This window comes from Telopea speciosissima, chromosome 6 (assembly GCF_018873765.1).
Source record: "Telopea speciosissima isolate NSW1024214 ecotype Mountain lineage chromosome 6, Tspe_v1, whole genome shotgun sequence".
In the NCBI taxonomy this organism is placed as follows: domain Eukaryota; kingdom Viridiplantae; phylum Streptophyta; class Magnoliopsida; order Proteales; family Proteaceae; genus Telopea; species Telopea speciosissima.
The window spans coordinates 9,533,764-9,559,096 of NC_057921.1; the positions used below are offsets into that span (position 1 = coordinate 9,533,764).

General features: G+C 40.7%; 1 protein-coding gene across 1 annotated transcript; it reads right to left on the bottom strand.

The window, feature by feature from the left end:
* Nucleotides 1-21,623: 21,623 nt before the first annotated feature.
* On the bottom strand, nucleotides 21,624-24,932 carry LOC122665433 (protein FAR1-RELATED SEQUENCE 5-like). Its single transcript, XM_043861583.1, has 3 exons — nucleotides 24,915-24,932; nucleotides 24,355-24,364; nucleotides 21,624-23,890 (listed from the first exon to the last, which is right to left on the bottom strand). Exons 1-3 carry the CDS (start codon nucleotides 24,930-24,932, stop codon nucleotides 21,624-21,626), a joined length of 2,295 nt encoding a protein of 764 aa, XP_043717518.1.
* Nucleotides 24,933-25,333: the final 401 nt, after the last annotated feature.

Genomic DNA, 25,333 nt, shown 5'->3' on the forward strand with positions numbered 1-25,333 from the left:
AGATCCTCGATTTACCTCAAGGTTTTGGAGAAGTTTATAAAAGGCATTGGGAACTCAACTGAATCTTAGTGCAGCTTTCCATCCGCAGACGGACGGACAGTCGGAAAGAACTATCCAGACACTAGAAGATATGCTCGAAGCCTGTGTTTTGGAAATGAATGACAGTTGGGATGCTCACATAGCCCTGGTGGAATTTGCCTACAACAATAGCTATCACTCCACCATAGGCATGGCACCGTTCGAAGCTCTGTATGGATGAAAATGTCGAACTCCGTTATATTGGGATGAAGTTGGCAAACGAAAGTATCTCGGACCTGAGATGATACAAGTGGCCTGTGATAAGGTGGATGTCATAAGAGAGAAGATCAAGGCAGCCCAGTCAAGGCAAAAAAGTTATGCAGAAAATCGAAGGAAGGACATTGAATTTGAAATCGGAGAAAAAGTATTCCTTCGAGTGTCTCCAACTAAAGGATTGCTACATTTCAACAAAAAGGGCAAGTTGAGCCCAAGATACATCGATCCTTACGAAATTCTTAATAAGGTGGGACCCGTAGCATACCGACTGGCACTACCACCATCTTTGTCAGGTATCCACGATGTTTTCCATGTGTCAATGCTGAGGAAGTACATTACCAACCTGACACATGTACTATCAACTAAACCTGAGCAGTTGGATGTGGATATGACCTACGAAGAGCAACCTACGGAGATTTTGGACAGAAAGGAGCATAACCTCCATAACCGCACTGTCGCCTTTATAAAGGTTTGATGGGGAAACAACCCGGTGGAAGAAGCTTCATGGGAACGTTAAGAAGAAATGAAAGAGAAATATCCTCAACTCTTCGAATTGCACGGTAAGCAAATTTCGAGGATGAAATTTTTGTAAGGTGGGGAGAAATGTAAAACCCTGCTCCTGACTGGCTGGAATTTTGATTGAAGGACAGGAACCCCTGACCAGGCAACTAAGAACACTATGGAGTATCACTCCAGTGATTTAGAATGATGAAGAAACCCTGTGTGGATCATCCTACATGCCTGTCAGTAGGTGGATCACTGACCCTTGCAGCTGTACAGCTCACAGCATGATGTATGGCCTAGACTCCAGGTAATCTCTCTCCTCCCCATAATAGTGGGACCCACCTCTATAAAAGTATGTAAAAACCCCTAAATGGTAAGTGGGGACAATGCCCTGACCAAGGGTCAAACCCCTGTGCAAGCCCCACTGAGATTTAGCTTGCTGCAATCTCTGGGCGATGCAGACAAGGCCCAGAGACATCGCCCAGTGAGTGAAATAGTATATTTTAAGGGATTTTAATTATGGGGACCACCCAACATGGACATGGGCACCCTCCATTGATAGAGGGAAGTCTGAGGCACCACCTCATACCCCTAGTACAGTGTGGACCCCACCACAGAGCCCAGAGTGGCTGTGAATAGGGTTAAAAATGCATTTTGAAAAAGGGGCTTAATGGCCAAACAGACCCTAGTCATGGGTTGGCCTATAAATATGAGAGTCTTAGGCTCATTTTAAGCCCTTGCTACTGCTCATTTCATGGAGAGGAAAAGAAGGGAAAGAAGAGAGGAAGGAGAGGAAGAAGAAGAGGAGGCTGCTCTCAGCACCTAGGCCTGATTTTCATGGCATCCAAGCACATCTCAGGTATAAATGCATATATATATACCTGCTATCTTGTCTCTGTGTTTTACTTGGTTGATACTCTTAGGCAGCCCAGAATAGTTGGGAAATGCTAGGAAGGGCTCCAGATCTTCCATGCAAGCATAGAGCATGGGAGATCTGTGTTTTTTATTAAATTTCATAAGGCTGTTATGCAGTTCTTGAAGCCGAAATCTGGCTGTGCATGGCTGCACCGCCCAGATCCACTGTTGGCTCGTTGTTTGAAACCCTGGATGCAAGCTATGGTTGCATGGACCAAAACCCTAGGTGATAGCAGCCTTGAATCACTATTTTGCACTTGTTTCCAACCTGATATATGGCTAAAACTGAGGTTCATGTCTGGAGAAAACCCTGTGATACTATTCACTAGGCCGTCTGAGCAGCCTCTGGCAACCAAGTGGTGGGCCCAGTGGAGAATCCATCTGGACCAAAATGGAGATCACCCCTAGGACTACCTGATCCCCTAACATGCATGGGGTGATGTTGAGAACACTACCTATGAAGCCCAACCTTGGAATCTCAGCCCTTTGTCAATTTGCAGACTCTGGGCGATGCACCCAACACCCAGAGCCATTGCCCAGTGAAGGTTTAGCTGCAGAAATACTGATCTGGCCTTGGGGACCACACCCATTGACCATGTGATAGTGTGGAAAGATGGGAAATGACCTAAATGCCCTTTTCCACATCTGTCCTTAAGGAGGATTGGCTTTGGAAGCCAAGTGGGCCCCACAGGTGATGGAAACCCTACCTGTGCTTAGTCCTACAGCACAGACAAGTTGTGGATAGCACTGTGAACCTAATCTGACCTAGGGGTAGGTACTAACACTAAGAATGACCATTTTACCCCTAGACCACCATCTCTGGATGATGCACCGGGACATGAGCCTAAGGCCCAGTGATTCCGAGTGAGAACCAACTGAACACCGGGTCAACCCAGTAAGCTTAGGTTAACCCTCAGACTACCAGACACAGATTGGAAACCTAATAAGACATTTTCTGATTTACATTTAGGATTTGATCCCGCGCTCGAGGTCAACAACCAGGCTGCTGTTGGAACTGAGTTTGCAACCGAGTTTCTAGAACCAAACTTAGGTGAGTGAAATATTATCATATATGTACATGTAACTGTGATGCAATGCCGGCTATTGAATTTAAATCATGATTGCTGTGTTATCTAAATTCTGTTCAATTATTCAAAATATTAGACATTGATTGTCTGTTGATCAACACTATGAATTTTATCTGATGATTGTGAATGCTAGACTAGATGTCGTAGCTAGCTTGGAAATGAGGCCTGTGGTAGCCGGTAGAATGGGATGCAGTTGACACCACCCGACTCATACGATGCCATATAGACATGGGGTTAGAGTTTCATCACCCGTGCTACGCACCCTTGCCAACAGGGGTTAAGGTGTTGGATGCCTATGAGGGTGACCATATGTGTTATGAGAAAAGAAATGAAATGAAATGAAAAGAAATGTGTTTGCACCGGAATGGTGATTATGAGCTATATGCCAGGCTATAAGCCAGAATTGAAAAGAAAAGAGGAAAGAAATGGATTGCCCCACAGGTTAATCACAGAGGGCTGGTCGGGCTGACCTTGGTGAACGAATGCGGGAGCTGACTGGTCTTCTCCGATAACTCAATGGGTGTATCACGGGAAGAGGTAACCAAGCCTACACCAGGGATACATGTATTGGGGATTGTAGTTGCACAGACCTGACTTAGTTGTAATGCTAGGTGGCTAATAATAAACTGGACTTGCATATCATGTAGGATCATATGAATTTTGGTTGCAAGTGCATGCATGATGATATATTTGCTCACGGGCTCAGTGGGGCTCACACTCTGTTATATATGTTTTTCTTAGATGATTTTGCAAATCGATGCCGTTGTGGTATGGAGGCTCATTACGAGGAGGAGAGCCTTGGTTATTATGATGATATTGGTGTGGACCCCAACGAAAGTAGTGCCGATGATGCGTGCATTCTCGGTGATCATTGATGAAGACCGTTGAAGAGTGCACTTGATGCTTTTTGTCTTGGGGACTCCTTTTTGTTCTGTTTAGGAATTTATCCCCGTTCTGTTGTGGTTCTGTTGTAGTGTCCTTTCTTTTTCTTTTTGGGGTAGAGTTAGCTCACCCTGTATATATTTATGTATGTACTCTCTTTGGTTTTGTTTCTTGCCAGTCTTACTTTTCAGTTTGTGGGTAATTTGGGGAAATGTATCAGAACAATCTTATGTATATATTATCATCATTCCCCGTATCGCTATGCTTCCTCTTTTACTATGATTGTAGTTTATTCTGTAGCACTCTGATCTTGCCTATGGTAAAGTGATGAATGTGGTTCCGTGAATGTAATAACTGCTTCTAGATCCGTGGGATTTGGCGGATTGCCATTACGCAATTCGGGTCACCTACCTAATCCTCCCAGGGGGTGGTTTGGGGTGTGACACATACAACACTGAAATGGAGTTGACGCGTCGAGATTTGGAAGCTACCAAACAAGAGACCAATGAAGGGTTCAACCAATACTTGATGTGGTTTAGGTCCAAGGCTGCATTGATGTGGGATCGTCCCACAGAGAAGGAACAAGTCAAGATGATCATCAAGAACCTCCAAATGTCCTATATGACTCATCTGTTTGCTCAACCCTTGACTACTTTTGAGGCCTTGTTCGAAGTAGGTCAACAAGTTGAAGATGCCTTGAATCCTCCCGACTTGATCCAAGGGAATCCCAAACAAGGCATAACTTTGAACAATCAACGAACTAGGACTGGAAAGAAGGCTTTTCCAAATAAGAATACTGAGGTGAATGTGGTAGCACCCACCACAAAGGCTCTACTTGTGATTGATAACAACGCCCCAAGAGTAGGGGCGAACCGACAGAGAAGACAGTTTACAGATGTAGGCATGCCATTGAGCCTAGTCCTCAAGAAGTTGATTCAAAAAGGACTCCTAACCAAGATTCAGCCGGCTAACTTGCCGAACCCATTACCAAAATGGTAGAAGCCCAACCTTTTCTGTGACTACCATCAACAAAATGGGCTTTCAAATAATGAGTGTTACCAACTGAAACATGCAATCCAAGATCTGCTCGATGAAGGAAAATTTGTGGTCCAATCAAACCAACAATGTTCAGACCAATCCCCTCCCTCCTCATGATGGGAATTCTAAGTCCATTAACAATCTTAAAGAGGAGGACCGGCCCACTAATTTGCAAGCTTTGATCACACCGGTCGAGAATCAACCTAATCCTCCTATCACAGAATGGACTGAAGATTTGGTTCAAGCCTTTACTGCTTTTGTTATGGCGGAAGCTTTACCTTTTGATGTCCCCATGATAAACATAGGGGTTGACAGTGACGAAGATTCTCAAGAACTTGATGAAGAACTTCCCCATCAAGAGGAAATCCCTGTCGAGTCGATACCCGAAATATGTTTGAATAAAGAGGGCTAAGAAGGCTATTATGTTGATGTTACTACCGACGAGCAATTCCACAACCCACATCATAGTCCACCCGAAGACGACTAGTCACATGAACATACCCAAGAAAGGGATGGGCTGATCGTAACTGTCCAACAGTTGAGGTATCCGATCACAGCACTCAATCATGATTATCAAGAGCGAGATGAGAATCTATACATCATCTTGGAAAGGACTTATCACATCATAAAAGAGGTTGACTCATCTCTTAGGGCCCACATCGCAAGAAGCCCACACCCGCTTAGACACCATAGTCGAAGAGCTTACTAGTAATATGAGCGATTTAAAGACATAAGGTCCTTACTCGGAATAGCTCAAGAACTTAAGAATCTAGCCTAGTTCATCAGAGGGCATACTAGGGACATGGATAATCACCGACAGGACATGCAAACATTCTTCAGGGAATGCCAGGATCAAAATGAAGAGTTGGTTCAAGAGAGTCGAAACATTATTGCAACCCAAAAAGAGCAAATGGAGGAATTCTGCAATGTCAATCCAAGGATGAAAAATATTGGAGACTTAGGATAGGCACATCGACCTTTGGAACAGTGTTCGAGATCAAATTACCGCCATCAATGAACTAGTCCAAGGGTCCAATGCATACATTCACAGAAATGTGCCTGGAGGACTCAACCTAAGCTCGAGGTGACAAACTAGCCTGCCCTTTCCTTGCCATGAAGATGAGATCTTCGATCACCTCAAAGAATTAGATGAGGAAACCCGAACAATAGAAGCTATGGTATGGGCACTATGCGACTAGCTTCAAGAACTCACCCCGACCACCGATGAACCCGAAATCAACATGATCATCATAAGTGATGGGGAATCAGATGAGTCAGATCAGGATGTCGACCACCTCTTAGTCCAGTTTGAGTCCAGAATTTGTTTCCCATCTGATGACGAATGTAACAATGCCAACACTAGGAGCGGGAAGAATTTTTAACCGGCCCAACTCAACGTTGATAACCCAGTTGAATTGGCAAGGAACCAGAACCAAAATCAGAGTCATCCTACAGTTGAACCAGAAAATGAGGTTATGAAATAACTCAAGAAAACTCAAGCCAACATCTCATTCTGGGGATTATTAACCAGTTTTCAAACCCATAGAGAGGCAATCCTAAAAGCATTGGCTAGCGTACATGTACCAATTGAAACTAAACCAGCCCAGCTAGCCAACATTGTAGGAGCTCTCTATGCGGTCAAAGCAGTCATATTCTCAGATAAGGATCTTCCACCTAAAGGGCCAAACCATACAAAGGCACTTTATGTCACCATTGATTGCAACAGAAGTCCAATCCCTCAAGTCTTAGTGGACAATGGCTCAACCCTAAATGTCTGCCCACTACGAACCATCCAACACTTAGGGATCGACCCAGTTAAGCTACAACCTCCCACACAAGGAGTGAGAGCCTACGATAACACTCGAAGGAATGTAATTGGAATTCTAAGCACTGAGATTACTATGGGCCCAACCAAATTCCAAGTTGAATTCCAAGTCATTGACATCTCTTCATCTTTTAACATGCTCCTTGGAAGGCCATGGCTTCATGCAGCCGGGGCAGTACCATCTTTTCTCCACCAGAAGCTCAAGTTCATAATTAACGATAAGGTTATCACCATTCTGGCCGATTGTGAAATGATAAGCATGCTGGTCAATGTAGAGACTAGCTGGGAATCAGACTCCCATCTAGTCGGTTTTTAGTGCGACACTGTGTGTGCTACATACTCGACACGACCCCTAAGGGAAAAGCTTCCCCTTACCCATCTGAACAGCCACAATGTAGCAGTTCCAGACATGCTCAAGAAATGGGGTATTTTCTGGGTATGGGCCTTGGAAAGTCTCACCAAGGAATGTCAGAACTCATCTTACCCTCTCATAACAAAGAGTACCATGGTCTAGGTTACAACCCAACCAAAGAGAATCTCTTCGAACGGGTCCGGAAAGAGAAGCAGAAGAGGAGGCAAGCTTACATGAAAAAGCAATACAAAGAGGACCCCGAGAAGTATAAGAGGGTAAAGAGGTCAAAGAACCCAAAAGCTGAGGTAAACATCATTACACCTTATCCCACAACTCTTAACGGATATTTCATCAAAGAAGGGGATATCCTCCCTTATTGTGGATTTAACGAACCATGGTACGATGAAATTTCTCAACAACTGATGCCAAGTCTTGAAATCCTCTTTACAGATCAAACGGACTGGTTGGAGATCCTTCAAGAATGTCGTGTGGACTCCAACAAAGACTAGCAAGATGAAGCGGCTTCTTTGAATGATCATATGATGACATGCCCAGAATTGACACAAACATTGTCATGCATCATCTACCCTTATACCCTAGGATGAAACCAGTAAAGCAAAAACTCAGACGGATGAGACTAGAATGGATTTTAAAGATCAAGGAGGAGGTCACTAAACAACTTGAAGCAGGATTCTTAGAAGTGATAGAATATCCTAAATGGTTGGCCAACATTGTGTTGGTACCCAAGAAAGAAGGACGAGTCCGGATGTGTGTAGACCTTAGGGACTTGAACAAAGCAAGCCTAAAGGATGACTTTCCTTTGCCACACATTGATATACTCATAGATAATATGGCCAAACACGTCCTTCTATCTTTTATGGATGGATTTTCAGGGTACAACAAAATCAAGATGGCACCCAAAGACATGCAAAAGGCATCCTTCGTAACTTAGTGGGGAACATACTGTTACAAGTTAATGCCATTTGGAATTAAGAACGCCAAGGCAGCCTATCAAAGGGCGGAAACCACCATTTTACACGACCTAATACACAAAGAGGTCATGGTCTATGTTGACGATATGATTGTCAAGTCAAAAGAACATGAGGGACATTTAAAAGCCTTAAGAAAATTCTTTGAAAGAATCAGGGCATACAAACTAAGGCTGAACCCACATAAGTGTGTTTGGAACCACAACAAGAAAACTTTTAGGATTCATAGTCAGCCACAGGGGCATCGAAGTGGACCCCACCAAGATTAAGGCGATTATGGACATGCCACCACCCAAAATAGAGAAAGAAATTAAGGGTTTTCTTGGAAGAATACAATACATCAGTCAGTACATTTCTCGGTTAACCATGGTGCAAACCAATCTTCAAGTTACTCAAGAAGAATGAGCCCAAGGAATGGAATTAGCAATGTCAGGCTGCATTCGATGTAATCAAAGAATACTTGGCCAATCAACCAGTATTGGCACCCCTAATATTTGGTAAACCCCTACTATTGTACCTATCCATAACAAACACGGCCATGGAAGCCATGCTAGCGCAACATCAAGATGACAGCAAGACAAAACAGGCCATTTACTATTTCAGCAAGAAATTGTAGACTAAGAAACCAGATATACATCATTAGAGAAAGTTTGCACAGGTCTGATCTGGGGCCATGAGGCGGTTGAGATATTACATGATTGCCCACCAAGTATTCCTGATCTCCAGGAGGGATCCAATCAAGTACCTATTCGAGAAACCCGCCTTAACCGAGAGATTAGCATGATGGTTGCTCTTATTATCAGAGTTTGATGTCAAACATGTGACACAAAAGTCAATTAAAGAATGAACAATCACTGATCACTTATCAACACATCCCATCCTTGAAACCAGACCATTGGAAGAAATATTTCCCAATGAGGACATTACACAATTGGAATCAGAAAATACTGATATGGTCTGGCAATTGCTATTTGACGGAGCAGCGAATCACAAGGGTTGTGGAGCTGATATACTACTAATCACTTCTGATGGAGCCCATATGCCCTGGGCATTTAAGCTAAACATTGAATGCACAAATAACATGGCTAAATACGAAGCTTACGCCATAGGACTTGAGGCTGCCTTATCCATAGGACTCAAGAGACTAAAAGTCTATGGAGATTCTTCCTTGGTCATATGCTAAATGCAAGGAAAATGGAAAACTAAAGATGAGAAGTTGATACCTATCAGGAACATGTTGAGACGCTATCAAGGGAGTTCAAAGAGATTACCTTCTCCTACCTGCAAGAGATAACAATCGGTTTACTGATGCACTAGCAACGTTAGCATCCATAATTAAGATGGAATTTGAGACAAAAGTACATCCATTCTCAATTAAGCTAAGACATCAACCGGCATACGTTAATCACATTCATGCCTTGACGACCGATGGAAGGCCATGGTTCGTAAACATAGTGGATTTCATTAGCGAAGGGCAATACCCTAAGGATGCTACGACCAAAGAGAAGCATTTCTTGAGGAGATACGCTACACAACTCATTCTACTAAAAGACATCCTATACAAAAGGTCATATGATGGAGTACAATTACTATGTGTTGATGAAGGGCAATCAAGGCTAGTCAAGGATCGCATACACCAAGACATATGTGGGCCTCACATGAATGTAAGGATGATGGCCAAAAAGATCCTTAGACTAGGGTAATATTGTAATACCATGGAAGCCGATTGTGTGCAATACGTGAAGAAGTGTCACACATGTCAGATATTTGGAAATCTCATACATACACCGCCCTCAAAGTTGCATACTCTAAGTTCTCCCTGGCCATTCGCCACTTGGGGCATCAACGTCATTGGCCAAGTGGTCCCAAAATCTTCTAATGGCCATGAATACATTCTAGTAGCCATCGACTACTTTACCAAGTGGGTAGAAGCACAGTCTTATGCCAAATTGATAGCAGCCAAGGTGGCTAAGTTCATAGACAACAACAACATGCGTCGATATGGAGTCCCTCATGAGCTCATATCAGATCAAGGATCTCATTTCAGGGGAGAAGTGAAGAAGCTATGTGATAAATTGAACATCAAAAGGCAAACATCATCACCTTACAGACCTCAACCTAATGGTGCAATGGAAGCCACCAACAAGAACATCAAGAGGATCATACAAAAGATGGTCGACAAACACAATGATTAGGCTGACAAGCTACCCTACGCACTTTGGGCATACAGAACATCCATCCGAACTTCGACTAGGGCAACACCTTACTCACTAGTCTACGGAATGGAAGCAGTCCTTCTAGTCGAATTAGAGATACCTTCTCTTCGAGTCATGATGGATAGCAAGATTCCAGAAGTAGACTAGATTCCAAGAACTAAACCTCATTGACGAGAAAAGGATGCATGCCATCAATAACATGAGAAAGCACCAACAAAGGATAACACGAACATTCAACAACAAGGTAGTACCATGCCAACTATCGGTTGGTGATCTAGTATTCAAAGAGCAACGAGCCCCTATACACGATCCACGAGGCAAATTTAGGCCCAATTAGAGTGGTCCCTACATGATCAAGGAGATATTACCTAGCCAAGCAGTACGAGTAGTCGATCTAGACGGGATCGAGATCCCTTACTTAACGAACATGGATCAGCTCAAGAAGTACTATACCTAAAGTTTCCTAAACAATGGAACTACATTCGACCTGATCCATTAAAAACTAAAGGTACTTAGGCATCTTGGTAAAACAACCCCAGGACCGGTCACAAAAAAAAAAAAAAAATCAAAACTTTCAAATCGATTTAAAGTTCAATCCGAAGTTCAAATTCTGAGCCACATCTGTTGGGCCATTGGAGCATTTTGGAGTTGTGTTGTCATTTTTGGCAACGTTTCTAGACATTTTGATGATGCGACAATGGTTTTTTGTGAGTTGGAAGAGTTGAAATGGTCAAACAGGCTTCTACACAGTATCAAGGGCAATTTGGTCATTTGGCAAGGTTATAGTGGCATCCAAGCATGGAGGATGTATATTGGCAGTATTTTGGGTCCCAAAAAGTGTTTGGCAAAGGCTCAAAGCAGCAGGTGAAGGTTTCGTTCATCAAAAGCTGTGATTTCATAGGATTGTGCAGTGGGGTCCACTTTGAATCTATTTTTGGAAGCCTTAATGGCTGAACTGGGCGAAGAAGTCTTCACAAGAATTTTAGTTCGTCAAGTCTTGGTTCCAACGCAATTTATTTCACTTATTTTTTATGTCAGACGAAGAAGTTATGGAGTTTTTTGTGTCGTTACGCGAAAACGGAGCGAATTTGGAGAAGGATGTTTTCTCCATACTTGACCAAATTTTTTGGCTTAAGTTTAACAACCATTCTGTAGACAGACGTTTCTCATTAATTTGTTAAAGTTACAGAATCTCCATGAGCGTCGGATCAACAGCTAGTACAAGATTCCTCTTGGACGTCGCGGATTGATGCAAAATTCTTTTTAAAAAAGAAAGAAGAGAGAAAGGAAATAAGGGATTTGGTAGTGGAGTGTGACATCAGCATGACATCACATCATATTTCTAACGGATATAGCATTGTGAATTTCTCTGACATGTGTCCTCGTTACACATGGTTTTGTCACGAAGAATCTAGTTATTTACGATTCTGCCATTGGTTACCAGTTTTGGAGCATCCTACTTTGGAAAGCCATATCTTGGTCATCCAAAGTCCAAATGGGACGAATTTTTTTTTTGAAATTGGGTAATTTTTTAAGATGAATCCATTGGAAGGAGTTGCAGCATCGTTTGAGCACAGAAAATCAACGATATCACTGGTTTATGCTCGATGACTCCGTATTGAAGATGGTTTGAGCAATGGAGCGTACATAGACTCGATTTCTATGCGTCAAAGGCTTCATGATTGTTGGATTACTCTACAAGAGGTAATCTTCGATTGTAAATCCTCATTGTGAGTTTCTAGGTTGCATGTTTAGTTGAAAAAAACCTAGTTTGATTGTGAGCCAATATTGGCCATTGTATTGGGGGATTTAGTTATGTTATTTACAATTAATTATTGTAACTCTATCAAGTGGGGGCTTGCACAGAGATTGGGGTAGTTGCCCTTGTTTGTGTGGTTGCACAAACTGAAGCAGGGATTGGGAGTTCCTGGGTGGTTGTAGCCATTAAAATTTGAGTAGTGTATTGAGGAAATACGAAACCCTATACGGGTATTCCTCCGTGGACGTAGGAACTCTAGCCGAACCACGTATATCTGGTGTTCTATCTTGCACTTATTTTTCAACATATATTTGAAGTATGTGTGTGCAGAATTGAGTGACACTGTCTGGTAGACCCAACCACGTTGTGGTGTGTGGTGGACGTGTCTGTGTGTGATTGGTAATTACGGGACTGCCCCGGCCAATCTTGAATTATACTTGAGAAAAGCATCACTAGTGTGGCATCTGTTAAAGATTGGAATAAAGTTTTTGGTGACCCTGATTCACCCCCCCCGTCTCAATGTCAACCTGAGTTTATCAACATCAATGTTCAAAAAACAAGGGGGAGAAGAAACAAATACCTATGCACAAAAAGAGGGTAAAGTACTACTCTTGGCAATCAGAACATCCTAATAACTCAAGTCTTCCACTTTCTTCTATAACTTTGCAATCCTAGCCTTCAAAATCATCGGATCGACTATGTCTTCATTGTCGTCTTCTCCCACTTCTCTAGAACGTTTGGAACTCAAAGAACTTGAAGTTTCCTTCTGCTCCCATGTCAACCGCCTCCTTTCAGTCTTCTCTTTCTTCTTTCCTTGAGTCTTCACCTAGTCCTCACATTCTGTAGTCATCCCACCATCATCAATAACTCTCACGGTTTTCAACATTATTTTGGATCACCATAGACTCGCAACCCTTCCCATCAATTCCTTGTCCAATTGTCCGGAGGATGGAAGTTTACCAAGTCTTCAAGAACATCTTGAGTCAGTCCGAATTGTCAATGCAATCGATTGGGTATATAGAAAGAGGTGTGGCCAAGCCCCATTAAGTACACATAGTTACACCCAGAAGAATTCAACACTGGGGCATCAACAATCCACCTTGAAAATCGCCAACGGATATCACCAGAAGAAATGTGGGATAGAGCGCGCTCCCAAGAGTCCCAATGATGATACTCCATTACTACTGAGCGGAGATGATAATGTTTGATCTTAAAATCTCCTCTCATCGGCTTCGTAAATTGCAATCTCTCACAACGCCAAACCTGCCATACATATGGAAGTAAGGGTAATTCCAAACGCATGGTAGAGAGAAGAAGGAAAATCACAAAGAGAGGAATACCTGCAGCAAATAGGGGCTACCAGCAAAATCTTCACTACGAGGAGTATGTGTAATATCCCTAAAATTATTTTTTTTATAAGGGTATTTGGGTAATTTGTTTTAGCTACAAACTTGTTTGTTTTATAAATTAATATTTATACATGTGAATATAAATATATATGAATGTATATATATACATATATGTATGCATGTGTGTTACCTAGCCAGCTTGTATGGCCAAATTTTCGTGTAGGGGCTTACTATGAATTTAGAGCTTAAATTAAAATATAGCTAATTATGTATAGTTAATATTGTAATCTAAGCATGTGTGGGGCTCAGGTTAGAGCTCAACTTATTTTGGAGAGAGCTTACTGGAGATATTTTAGCACTTGATTTTTGTGAGATTGAGATATGATGAGGTGTAGAGCTAAAGATTTAATCATGTGTTTAGTCAAGATTGAGTTGAATAGACCATAAATTCAAATTGGAAAGAATTGCTGAAAATTTTGAAGGATTATTTGCTATGAGTTAAATTTGGAAACAAGGATAAGATCACAAGAGAGTATTCAAAGGGCCATATCTTGTGGGATCCATCTTCCATCTTCTCCTCGATTTTGGAAAGTGAATATTCTAGGCCTACCAAGTGGTAACCTACTATTGGATACTTCTAAATTGCTTGACCTCATAATTAGAAGGTCTACATCACATCTTAGCTAATTATTTGATCATGGGATTCTATACTAATCCAAGGGCTAATATTTATTTAGATAAAAGATGTGGGAAGATCAAAGAAATCCTAGTTTTAGGAAGCTAATGGAAAGGATTTTAGAAATAGAGAGAAGGAAAATCTCTCCTATATCAAGAAACCCAAATTCGTGGGGGCCTAAGCTAGCTCCCCATGAATTTTGAAGAGTGAGAAGAGAGGTGTGAGTTTGAGGAAGGAAGAAAAAAAAGTGAAAGAAAGAGAAGGAGAAAAGGAAGAAGAGAAGAAGACTACCTCTCCCTCCTTAACCTTCAAGTTCCGGTTTGGGCTGTTGAAGACCTTGTATCGAAGGGTCAAGACCTTTTATCTCAAGGGTAGAAGACTTTGATTTTTAGTCTACAGTAAGAGTAAGTGAAAATCCCTCCTAATATCTATAAGTTTGATACAGAGGTCCTAGGTTATTCTATTGTAAAATAAGGCATTTTTACATGATCATATATATATAACTTTCTTATATCTTCTTGGTGGATATGGATCTGGTTTTTTTTTTTAATTTGTCTATTTCTAATCTGGTAGATCTGATTTTAAATCACACTCTATTAGGATTGAAGTCTATTTCTAGACCTAATGGATTCTAAATGCTTTTGTTTCATGAACCAAATTCTGCTTGTTTAAAATCCAATGGATTTCTTCAATTTTATGAAATAGGAATTGTTCTCTTAAATCTGATGAATCTTGAAATTATGGTATCCACTCTCCTAATGTAGTGAATCCATCTTCTGGTGTCTTCAATTCCATAATCCCTAATTCCTTAGACTTGAAATGGATGATTCATGAATATGCTCCAAGATCTCTGTCCATTACATCTCGCTAAATTCTTAGATTTGAAAAGGATGATTCATGTTACTCTGAATATGTTCTGTAATCTATTCTTATTACACCTTGATGTCTTTTAGATCCAAATTTGTGTTTCTGTTACATGTCTTGATTCCATGTTTCGAATCTAAGATTGCATACCTACAATATATGTTTTCGGCATGTCTTGACCCCATTTTAGGTCTAAAATGTATGGTTCCCTATTACAATCTTTGATTGATTGTTCAATGACGCTGATAATCCCATGGTTAAACCCAAAGGTTGCATTTATCTTGCATAATGAAGTTTCTTTAGATTGTGATTTAATAAGCCAACTGATTATTATGCTGGTTCGATTCAATTTAAATCTTAAAATCAAAAGGGATTTCTTTTGAGATTAATCCGAATACAGGTTTAAATCTGGATTGGTCTTTAAGATTAGTACTCAGGACATTGGATCTATTGCGATTGTTTGAGCCTTAAGCCCATTCCAGGATCTTTTGGACTTACCAATCTTAAGTCTCATTGTTCAGGCCCTTAGGCCCATTTCAGAGTTTAATGGGATATATTGCGAATCATCAAAGACCTAGCCAAGCCCATTTAGGAAATCCACTACAATCCATGGCAGGCCTAATCCCAGAAATCAGATTTGTTCAATTTCTAGGGCCGGATCAGGCCCATTAATTGACCTGTGCTATAAATCGTTTTTTAATCAATCTTAAAGTAGAATCACTTTCATCCAAACTGAGGCCTAGTCTGGCCCATTCAGACATGCCATAGATCTTTTGAGGGATTGAATTTTTTAATCAGATTATTGCTCAGATTGAAACTCAATCAGGCCCATCATTGTTTACCAAGAACATCAATCCATTACTGGCCCATGTTGCTGATTCAGGCCCAATACAGTAATATATTTTGGGTCGGACCTAATTACAAAGTGTCATTTTCTTTGACCCAGGCCAGGCCCATTTACGATTCTGCTATAACCACTTAAAGTCCGGTCCAATCCTTAAATCAGACTTGCATTTGTTTTTTTTTATAGCCTAGTCGGGCCCATTTCTAAAATCTATTAGGAAGGGATTAATCCCTCAATCAGGTTTAGGTTTGTCCAGTTGAGGCCCAGTCAGACCCGCTCCAAAATTCATTTTAGGGACTAACCCCCTAATTCCAGTCTTTTTCAGCCTAGGCCCAGTCTGGCCCATTTTAAAAATTAAAAAACATTGTTTTGATTTTTCTTTTCTTTTCTTTTTTATTTTGTTTTCTAAATCGTTTTTTTTTTTCTTTGATTTCAAAAATGATTTTTCTCATTGCCTTAAAACAAGTAGCTTAGATCCATCATGATCTTTGGCCCAAGTTATTTGGCATACATCAATCGATCCTAGGACATATCTCTTTAATCGATTGCATTCCGAGTCAAGCTCATAAGACCTTGGGATACCTAATCCCTAAAAATCATGCATATGGGCTTTGATCAAACCTGTCATCAACAAATCAATCGAGTCATCATCCAATTTTTTAGGCTTCCAAGAAGGCCAACCAAGTGATTGGGTTCACCTTTCCTAAAACCATTCCCTTTTAAGCATGTCATTTCATTTGGAGTCAGTCTTTGTATTGAGCAACATCATAACAAGAGTTGAGTTCTTTTCTGTATCCAAATCATCCTATATTGGTCAATCCAATATTAGGATTCTCCTAAGGCCGTACATTCCCGATTTGTCAATACAAGTTGGGTTTCTTTTTAATCTCTTTGTATTCTGTTTTCATTTTGAGTCCCCTTTTTTAGTTGTATTTGGCCTATTCAATCTAAATAAGTTAAAGCACAAGTGTGAGGAGTTATAGCCTTCCAAATTGAGGCCATGAGCGATAATAAGCGACCATCTAGCATATAGGATCATATTGGGAAGTGAGTGTACAATCTCGGATACCCAATGTCCTTCCATTAGCCATTCAGGAGGGGCTAAATGGGTCTTTAATTAATCCACTATCCAATGCCACAATAGTTTTATTTTATAATTCTTGTCTTTTATAATTATAGGTTGCATTTCTGATATATCATCTCTTTAGTCCTTTTTTATATGACCTTGCTTATGATTTGTCATTACCTTTATTTCATTGTCTTCAAATGATAAGATAGAAGAACATAGCAATTTGGCCTAGGACAGCACATATCATAGAATATACTTAGCACCTTTTAGAGATTTATTTTAGGATCAAGCAATAACAGGCAGATCGACCTTCTGGTCGGGCAGGTTGGGTGCCTAATACCTTCCCAATTTATAATTTCACACCCACCCAGAGTTCTGAGAATGACCAAGTGCTTTATCTATTCTAAAGTCACTAGTTTTCTCTCTTTTAAAAGAAGAGAGACATTCTTTGGGCCCTAGGCCCTCTAACCTAGATGGCGACTTCTTTACATTTGGCTTGATGGGCTCTCCTGTGGCACCAAAGTGGCCCATCTCATAGGAAACCCCTTCTACATCGCGTATGATCATACGGTACGATCCTAGTCCATCCATCCGTTGACTTGAGGGACAATGCATTGTCTCTACAACTAGGCGGATGACGCTCTGTAGCCTAGGCGGATCATGCCATCATCCGCCTGTTGTATCGTCTGCCTAGGCCAGAATTCCAATAGATGGCCTAAGTTCGAGCCTACCTCAGGCCAATGGCCCAGAGGCCATCAGGGTCAATGTGGGGCGTATCAATGGCCTCCTGTGAAGTTACTAAACTAATGCGGTTTTGAACCAATAAGGATCCACCAAGCAAGGACTTGCTCCATTACATCAAAAACCCCAAAAATGAAGGTCTACAATGGGGTTTCGTAGCATCTAAGCCAAAGGGCAGGAGATTGGATGATTCTAAAGTATCAATTGCTGTCCTAAGCCTCCAATTAGACAAATATATCATCAAGAATGAAAAACCCTAAGGTTAGGTATAAGATTGGATTGATTCCAATCAATTCTAAGCAAGCATTAGCTAGGAATTCAAATAGGTTGAAGAGTTTACCAAGTAATTAGCTAAAACAACCAAGAGATGGGTCTTCTAAACTGTGATTGAGCTCCAATTAACTCTTCCCACGAGCTCCAAGCCTAGGGATGAAGTGTAGCCAGCTAGGTGGGGTGTTGTGAGCTCAAGAGTAGCTCAATTGGAAGTGGAACCCTTCCTTTCTCTCTCCTTCTCCCATCTTCCTCCTTCTTCCATCCTTGCTTGCCTTCCACGTCTTCTTTCCTCTCTAAGGTTGTGAAATGGGAGAAATGAAGAGAGAGTAGGTGTTGGCTGGGTTTAGCTAAGTGGGTTAAGGTGTGTTTGGATTGGAGCTTGTCTAAGGTCCAAAATGGGTTTGAAATATGGTGGAACCCAAATAGGTCATAGGTTCATGGTTTGAGGGTTTAGATAAATCATTTGGGTCCCATATGGTCTAATTTAAGTAAGGACTAACCCTAGACTGGGTTAGAATCAAACCAAGCCAAATTTACATTCACAAAGACAGATTTTCGTACTTGCCGGATGATGTACTGGCAGCTCATGCATCGTCTACCTGCTATATCAGCCGCCAGGTCAAAAATGGGGCTTTTGAAGGTCAAAAAGGGGTGGGGTTTCCCCGAGGGTGTCCATACAAAGGAAGGGGTTTAGTAATGGGCATAACCAGTAAGGCTAACATACTAAGCTACCCCAGGGTATAAATGGAATTATAAAATATAAAATGTAATTACCTTCATTCATCCGAGAAGGGTGATGTCGGGTATTTCCTACAGCCTTCTTCACATCTTTGGCAAATGCATGGAGGGAGGTCCACAAGTCTGGAGTTATTGACGAACCTTCCACGGATTCTATCAAGGAATTTTTCCTTAACGGGGTTGCCATCCGACCTCCTGAATATCTTATATGTTGGCTTCATAATAATGGCCCAAAGATCACCAACATAGAAGAGTTCCACCCCTACACACAAGTCTAAAATTAGTATAGGATTGGTTACGGATATAACAACAAGGGCTCTCCCTACTTAAATTAGGATGGCAACTTCTTGCCGACCCTTTTAATCTATGGGCTCGACTTTTAAAAGTGAAATAATTCTCACCTAAGTCCCTACTTAACCCATATCGATCTTCTCCAAGAAAGGTTCTTGGTCTTGGAATAGCATCTTGAAAATTTTGCCAATCTTACAAAAAATGATTTGTTGAAAGATTGAGGATGGTCGGAGTATTGATATTTGGAAAGATCCTTCAGTCCCAAATATCCAAGGTTTTGGGATTCCTTCCACAGTGACCAGACACCCTTTATACTCTAAGGTGGAGGCCTCATTTGCAGTAGAAGTTGGAATATTGGTTTGCTTTTGTTTACACCCTATTTTCGGCCAATTTCAGTCGATAGACAAATAGACCGAAATCTATTTATGTCAAGACTGACTTGTTAGTAAGTGACCGGAAAACGATTAATGACCAAAAACGGTCAAAAATGGTCAATGACCGAAAACGAGAGTCTTATGCAACCACATATGGACTTTATAGCATCGTCCATAGTGATTGCAGGGGGCATTGTTTACACCCTATTTTCGGTCTATTTCGGTCAATAAACAAATAGACCGAAATCTATTTATGTCAAGACTGACTTGTTAGTAAGTGATCAAAAAACGGTCAGTGATTGAAAACGGTCAGAAGCAGTCAGATCGAAAACGGTCAGAAACGGTCAATGACAGATAAACGGTCAGCGACTGACAAACGGTCAGCAAGGTGGTTACAACCAACTCTCAAAGAAGTGGGTAGTTGTGAAACTACCTAGTATGCCATGAAATGGGTTCCTTTGAATTTGAAAAAAAAACCGAAGTGGGAAGGTGGTGAAGGAGGTTATGTGCAGTTGCGTAACCACCTACAAGTGTTCAAATTTAAATTCAAATGTGAAGTAATGGAGATGGGAAGTTACTTAACCACTTAATGACTACAAGGGATTGCCAACCACAACTATATTAGTGATGATGGTGATGAAGAAGGGATCCACAAATCAATCAAACAATTTGCAATTTATCTTTATCTTTTATCTCTTCATCTGTTTTTTAGGAGTAGTGTAATTGTAAATGGTTCCTGCTCTTTTCCTTAAAAGAACCTGTTGAGGTTACTCTTCAACAGTGCTATGCTCTTAGTCAAATTGAAGATCTCTAGAGTCCTTCAATGGCAAGATGGGTGCATCTCAAAAGAGGCGTCATTGGACGTTAATGAAGGGTTTGTAAACATTTTACCATAGCTGTATCTGGAGAGTAAATTAATTTGATTTCTACTTTTTCTTTTTCTTGGCATTGCAATCTTTGCATTTGTTTTGAAAAATCCTTGGATTACCAAGGCACTGGTAGAACCCACTACTTGATTCAATTCATTTTGTGGCATCTTCAATTCACGCCGTCAATGCCAAATTTAGTGGAAACAGTTTTATACTTTATTCCCAGACACTGTTGCAAAGATTTCAAAAATCCCTTAATGAGTTATCCACTCATGTCCGGACCAGTGGATATGCTCATTTGTTATGAACAGAGATCCATGTTAATAGGTCTATCCTTGATCTATTCCTATCTTTTGTTAATAATGATATATAGTATCTGTCTGAGATTTCCAAGATTCTAGCATCGTTGCTTCGTGATTTACACTACCCTGCCAACCAATAGTCATCCCCTCATATTCTCAGCTGGAAATTTCTACCATAATTCTAAAGAAGCAGGTTGGGCGACAGTACTCGTTCATCCTAATCAATTTGTGTTTGCGTGTAAAGGGGTTACTCCAAGGAATACAAGGAGAAAAGTTGTTGGGTTGCAAATTAAAACCATAAGAGGCATTGGACAGATTTGAAATGCTTGGTGAACTGTATACAGAAGAAAGAAAAATCATACTATCTGGCCCTGGGAGTGTTGTCCTGTGACATTAAGACTTCTATTCAGGAATTTAGGAATATAAAGTTAAAGAAACAAGAGAGAAATATGGTAGGAATAGCTCATTTGGTAACAAACATTTGGTCCTATTTGTTGCTGAATCCATTGAAATTAACAAAATCACAGAGTCCAACTGTGTTTTATGCTACACCTGATGAGCCACATGACTCTTCATTTGGATTTTGGAACCAATTGACAAGGAATTCTCCAAGAATTTTCATGTCAAAGCTATATCTCTAAGGGAGAAGGTTTTCTGGCTTGATACCTTCTCGGTGAGACCCAGATCACCGGCTCCTCAAGCCACAAGGACAGATGAGATAACAATTCAAATCATCCATCAGTCAGCTAACCCTCAAGTTTGTCCATATGTTCAGAAACTGTGTATGTTAGCTTCTATACCTTCCCTCGTAAACTTCTCCAGCTCCAGACATGGAAGATTTACATTCTCAATCAAAAACAAAGAGGAAACTGGACTGCATGCAAGAGTGATGACGCAGATTGGCTGCCATCTTCCCAAGTTTTGTTCCGAATTTCATCTTGCAAACTGACCTCCTATAACATGTAAAAAGGCTCTTTCTTCTGAATGCATAAACCAACCCTTTGATATACGGCTGAATGGTTTAAAATTTGTGAGATTTTCCCCAAGGAACTTGTGTTGAGCAAACGAAAATGTGAATAAATATTCCTCCAGAGAAAGAACTACTTACCAACAAAAACTATCATGATCCTTACTATTTACACTACAAAGATGGCTACAAATTTTTACAGGATAGCAAGGAGAGGCCACCAACCCATCACCATGAATGGAGCTTACTCCTCATTCTAAACATCACACCAAACTTAGCCATTCAACATCTAGGCCACCACATACAGAGTAGCATAGCCCATCAATCAGGCTAAGAAGAGGATCCTAATGTTAATCTGAAGCTAGAACTTGACAGCAGAAAGAAACTATTTTCATTGGGAAGCTTCACACGTTATCTAGCTCAGGCCAGTTGCCAATCCAAGAGGTAACCCTAACATTTTGTGGCCCTTGACCAATGTTTTCATGTGTGCTTTCAATTTCCTTTGAGTGCTCTATGGGACCAAGCGATACCTTTTGCAATGCAATTTCGACTTCTTGTAACGCAGTATGTAGCCCATTCACTGCAATCCTGTACACTTCATCAGTCACAGCAGCCTTTGATGCAATGTTGAGTACTTCACAGTAAAGATTAGAGTATCGAATTGACATAAGGTTATAACATCCAAATCGTACTTCTTCACCCTGGTCGTTCACTAGAGGTTCTGATTTCACATCTCTCATCCACCTTTTTAATATGTATTGAGTAGGAATATTATGAACATCTGCAACCAAAAATATCTTCAGTATGTGTCTACACAGGTAGCCAGCTCGTTCAAACAGCTGGCAGCTACACTTGGCATTACTGTGGGAGATATCAAATGTGACAATGCACCTAGCCTGTTCTTGTTCCCTTTTCCACACGCCATAAGTGAAATTTGGTCCATTTTCCTCAATTTTTTCATGACGGTAATTAAGACCTTGAACTAACTCCTCTTGAAACTTCCGAAAAATGGTTCTTGTATAAACTTTAGCTGCCTCTTCTTCAATATCCATGCCAACCCTCAAAACTGGCTTCTTATGGTTGGTCTCAAGATCTTCATCATCTTCTACTTTTCTCCGAGCTATGACAGCCTTATCATAGTGCTTTAAAAATTCACTTAAAGGCATATTCCTTTTCAGATATCTATCAAAGTAAGCATTTATGCTTTCAATATGATGAGTGGTGTACATGGATGCACAAAATATATCACGTGTATAAATCCATGCCCACTTCTCTCGCTTTTCATACAATCTCATGAGCCATATATTTCCCCTTAAGCCATATCTCAAAAGCATCCCTTCCCATTTAGACTCAAACTCCTCATCTGTCTCACCACCACACAAGCAATTCTCGAAGTCACGAGCAAACCCACTATGTGCATTAAATATACGTGGCATGTAGTTAGCAGCATTTCCCATTATGTTCCATAAACAAAACCGATGATGTGTACCTGGAAAAACACGATTTATTGCACCTCCAATTGCTGATTCTTGGTCAGTAAATATTACTTTGGGATGCTGGCCACCAATGGCCCTCATAAATGTTTCCAACAACCACACAAATGACTCTTCTGTTCCATCAAAAAGTAATGCAGCACCAAATAACATAGTTTGATGATGATGATTAATTCCAACAACTGGGACAAAAGGCATGTTGTACCTACTTGTGCCATATGTTGGGTCAACACAAACCACATCACCAAAAAGATGGCAGTCCATCCTTGACCTAGCATCAGCCCAAAAAAAGTTTGTCATCTGACCATCTGAATCAACTTGAATTGAATAGAAGAATAAAGGATTTTTTGTTCGTTGACAGTCAAAGTAATCAAGTATGATTTCTATATCTCCCTTTGGAAGCTCTCTTTGCCGTCTCTTACTCAAAAAATTTCTTGTCTCTCTTAAAGTAAAGTCAACATGGTGACTTCCCCCAGTTTCAAGATGCATAAAGTTCATCATGAGATTAGTTCGAAGTCCACATGAATGCATGTTTTGAACAACCTCCCCCTGATCTTCAGTTATTATTCGGTGAGGATGAGGGTTGTTCCTGGTGCTTGGAGATGCCAAAACATGGTTATGCTCTTTTATAATCTGACTTACGACCCATCTATCTCCTTTTTTTCTTCTTATCCACATCATTGCCTTGCACCCTGTTCTTGATTCTGGGCGTGGTTTTTTCTTGTCTTCAACTCTGATGGTTTTGGAATTACTGTATCCTTGATGGGAACAACAGAAACAACGGCCTATTACTTTGCCAGTACGTTGGGATTTAGAAGTTGAATGTTTTCGAGTACTGAATCCCATCTTTCTAGCATAACGAATATAGAAGACATGTGCCTCATCTTGGGTTGCGAATTCCATGCCAACAAATGGACAAAGCTCATCATTCTCATCTGGACCCACAATACCTTCCCCTCGCTTTTGAGCGATGGCATCATTTATCTGCTCATCATCTTGCTTTCCATCTTCTCCTTCATCCTCCACAAAATCTTGGTTTTCTTCATCTCCACCAAAGCAATTATACTCTTCTTCATCATTTTCATACGAAGATAAAACCTTATCCACAACTTGGCTTTCACTTTGCATTATTAGATCTACAAAATTAGCATAAACAATGTTATCAAACCATAAACAACCTTAAAAGAACACATACAATTTTAAATTAAACTGAATTAATACATTAAGAAAACTTTCAATAAATATGGTAAAAAAATAACTAGGTAAGCGAACTCAGTTGATCTATGGAGTTATAACGGAAATAAGAAACTGAAGATAGCTATCTTGAAATTATGGAGGATCTTTACCCAAATTTTTGGAAAAAGATGTCAGGAGAGAGATTGGTGCGAGGGAGTCTGCTAGGGTTTTGCTCGGTCAAGGTGTCTCGGGGGATGGTCAAGATCCCGATGGAGGTTCATGTTCTCATGGAAGATCTGACAAGGGAATGAAACGCTTAATCACTGATTTCTTTCATATTAGTCCAAAGATTGGTGTTCCTTCGGTAGAAATTCCAGAGAAGGATTTGGTTCTAGGTCAAGTCCCGAGGAGAGTTTCCTTTGCTGCAGTGGTAGGTCAGTATTCCTATCTGGCGACCATTGATAACCTCCCAGTTCCTGTCAAGAATGGGGAGTTATCAAGAATCAAATTCCTCAATCGGCCTATGACGATCAAATCTGCAAACACCAACTTTATTTAATCGGTAGGCTTAATCTGTGTCTCCTTCCAATGAAGTCAGTTAATTATTGTAATACAATATAGGGGTTTTCCCTCCTATCGTGACCTGGTGTCTTGGAGTCCTAGTGTGTTTAGGAGTTGACTCTAAGTTAGTCTATTTGAGTTGTAACTAGTTTCTATTTCTGATTCTTCTTACAAATAGGAATCTGTTGCTATGTACTCTTTCAGATCTAAATAAAGGCTTTGGGGAGGACTGCTAGTATCGAGTATTGTTCTCTAGTCAGAACCCCCTTTTCCCATCTCATATCTTCTCCTTTGTTTACTGATTCTACCATTCAGATACTGTTACCCCCTTCTCTCCCATCTCATCTCTTTTCTTTTGTTTACTGATTCTACCATTCAGATACTGTTACATGGTATCAGAGTGATGAAGAAGAAGAAGAAGGGTGTCCTGTGTTTGATTACTGCTAAGAAAAAAAAATTACTTACCTGCATTATGTTCTCCATTATTGCTCATGATTTTCTGGTTTACTCCATCGTGCTACTGCTTCTTTGTTATCGTTGGGGCTTCGATGCTATTGCTACTGCTATCGATATGGTATTGACATTGCTATGATGATTTTCTGCTTGTTTGGGTTTATTTTCTGCTGAAACTGGTTGAAGAAATTGCTATTTTCCTGTTATGGTTTTGATTTGTTGATCGATGAGTTATGAGTTTTGCTGTTGCTGAAACCCCTCTCGTAGGTTGTATTCTTCCGCCAGCGTAAAAGTTATTTGATAAGTTATTTGATCGAGGGTTTGCAAACCTATTCCATACTTGTTCATAAGTCGTTACCTACTCGTTGCTTTGCTGCTCATGATGGCTGCTAATGGCTTCATTCATGGAACCCTTCTTTGGTGGCGATGCT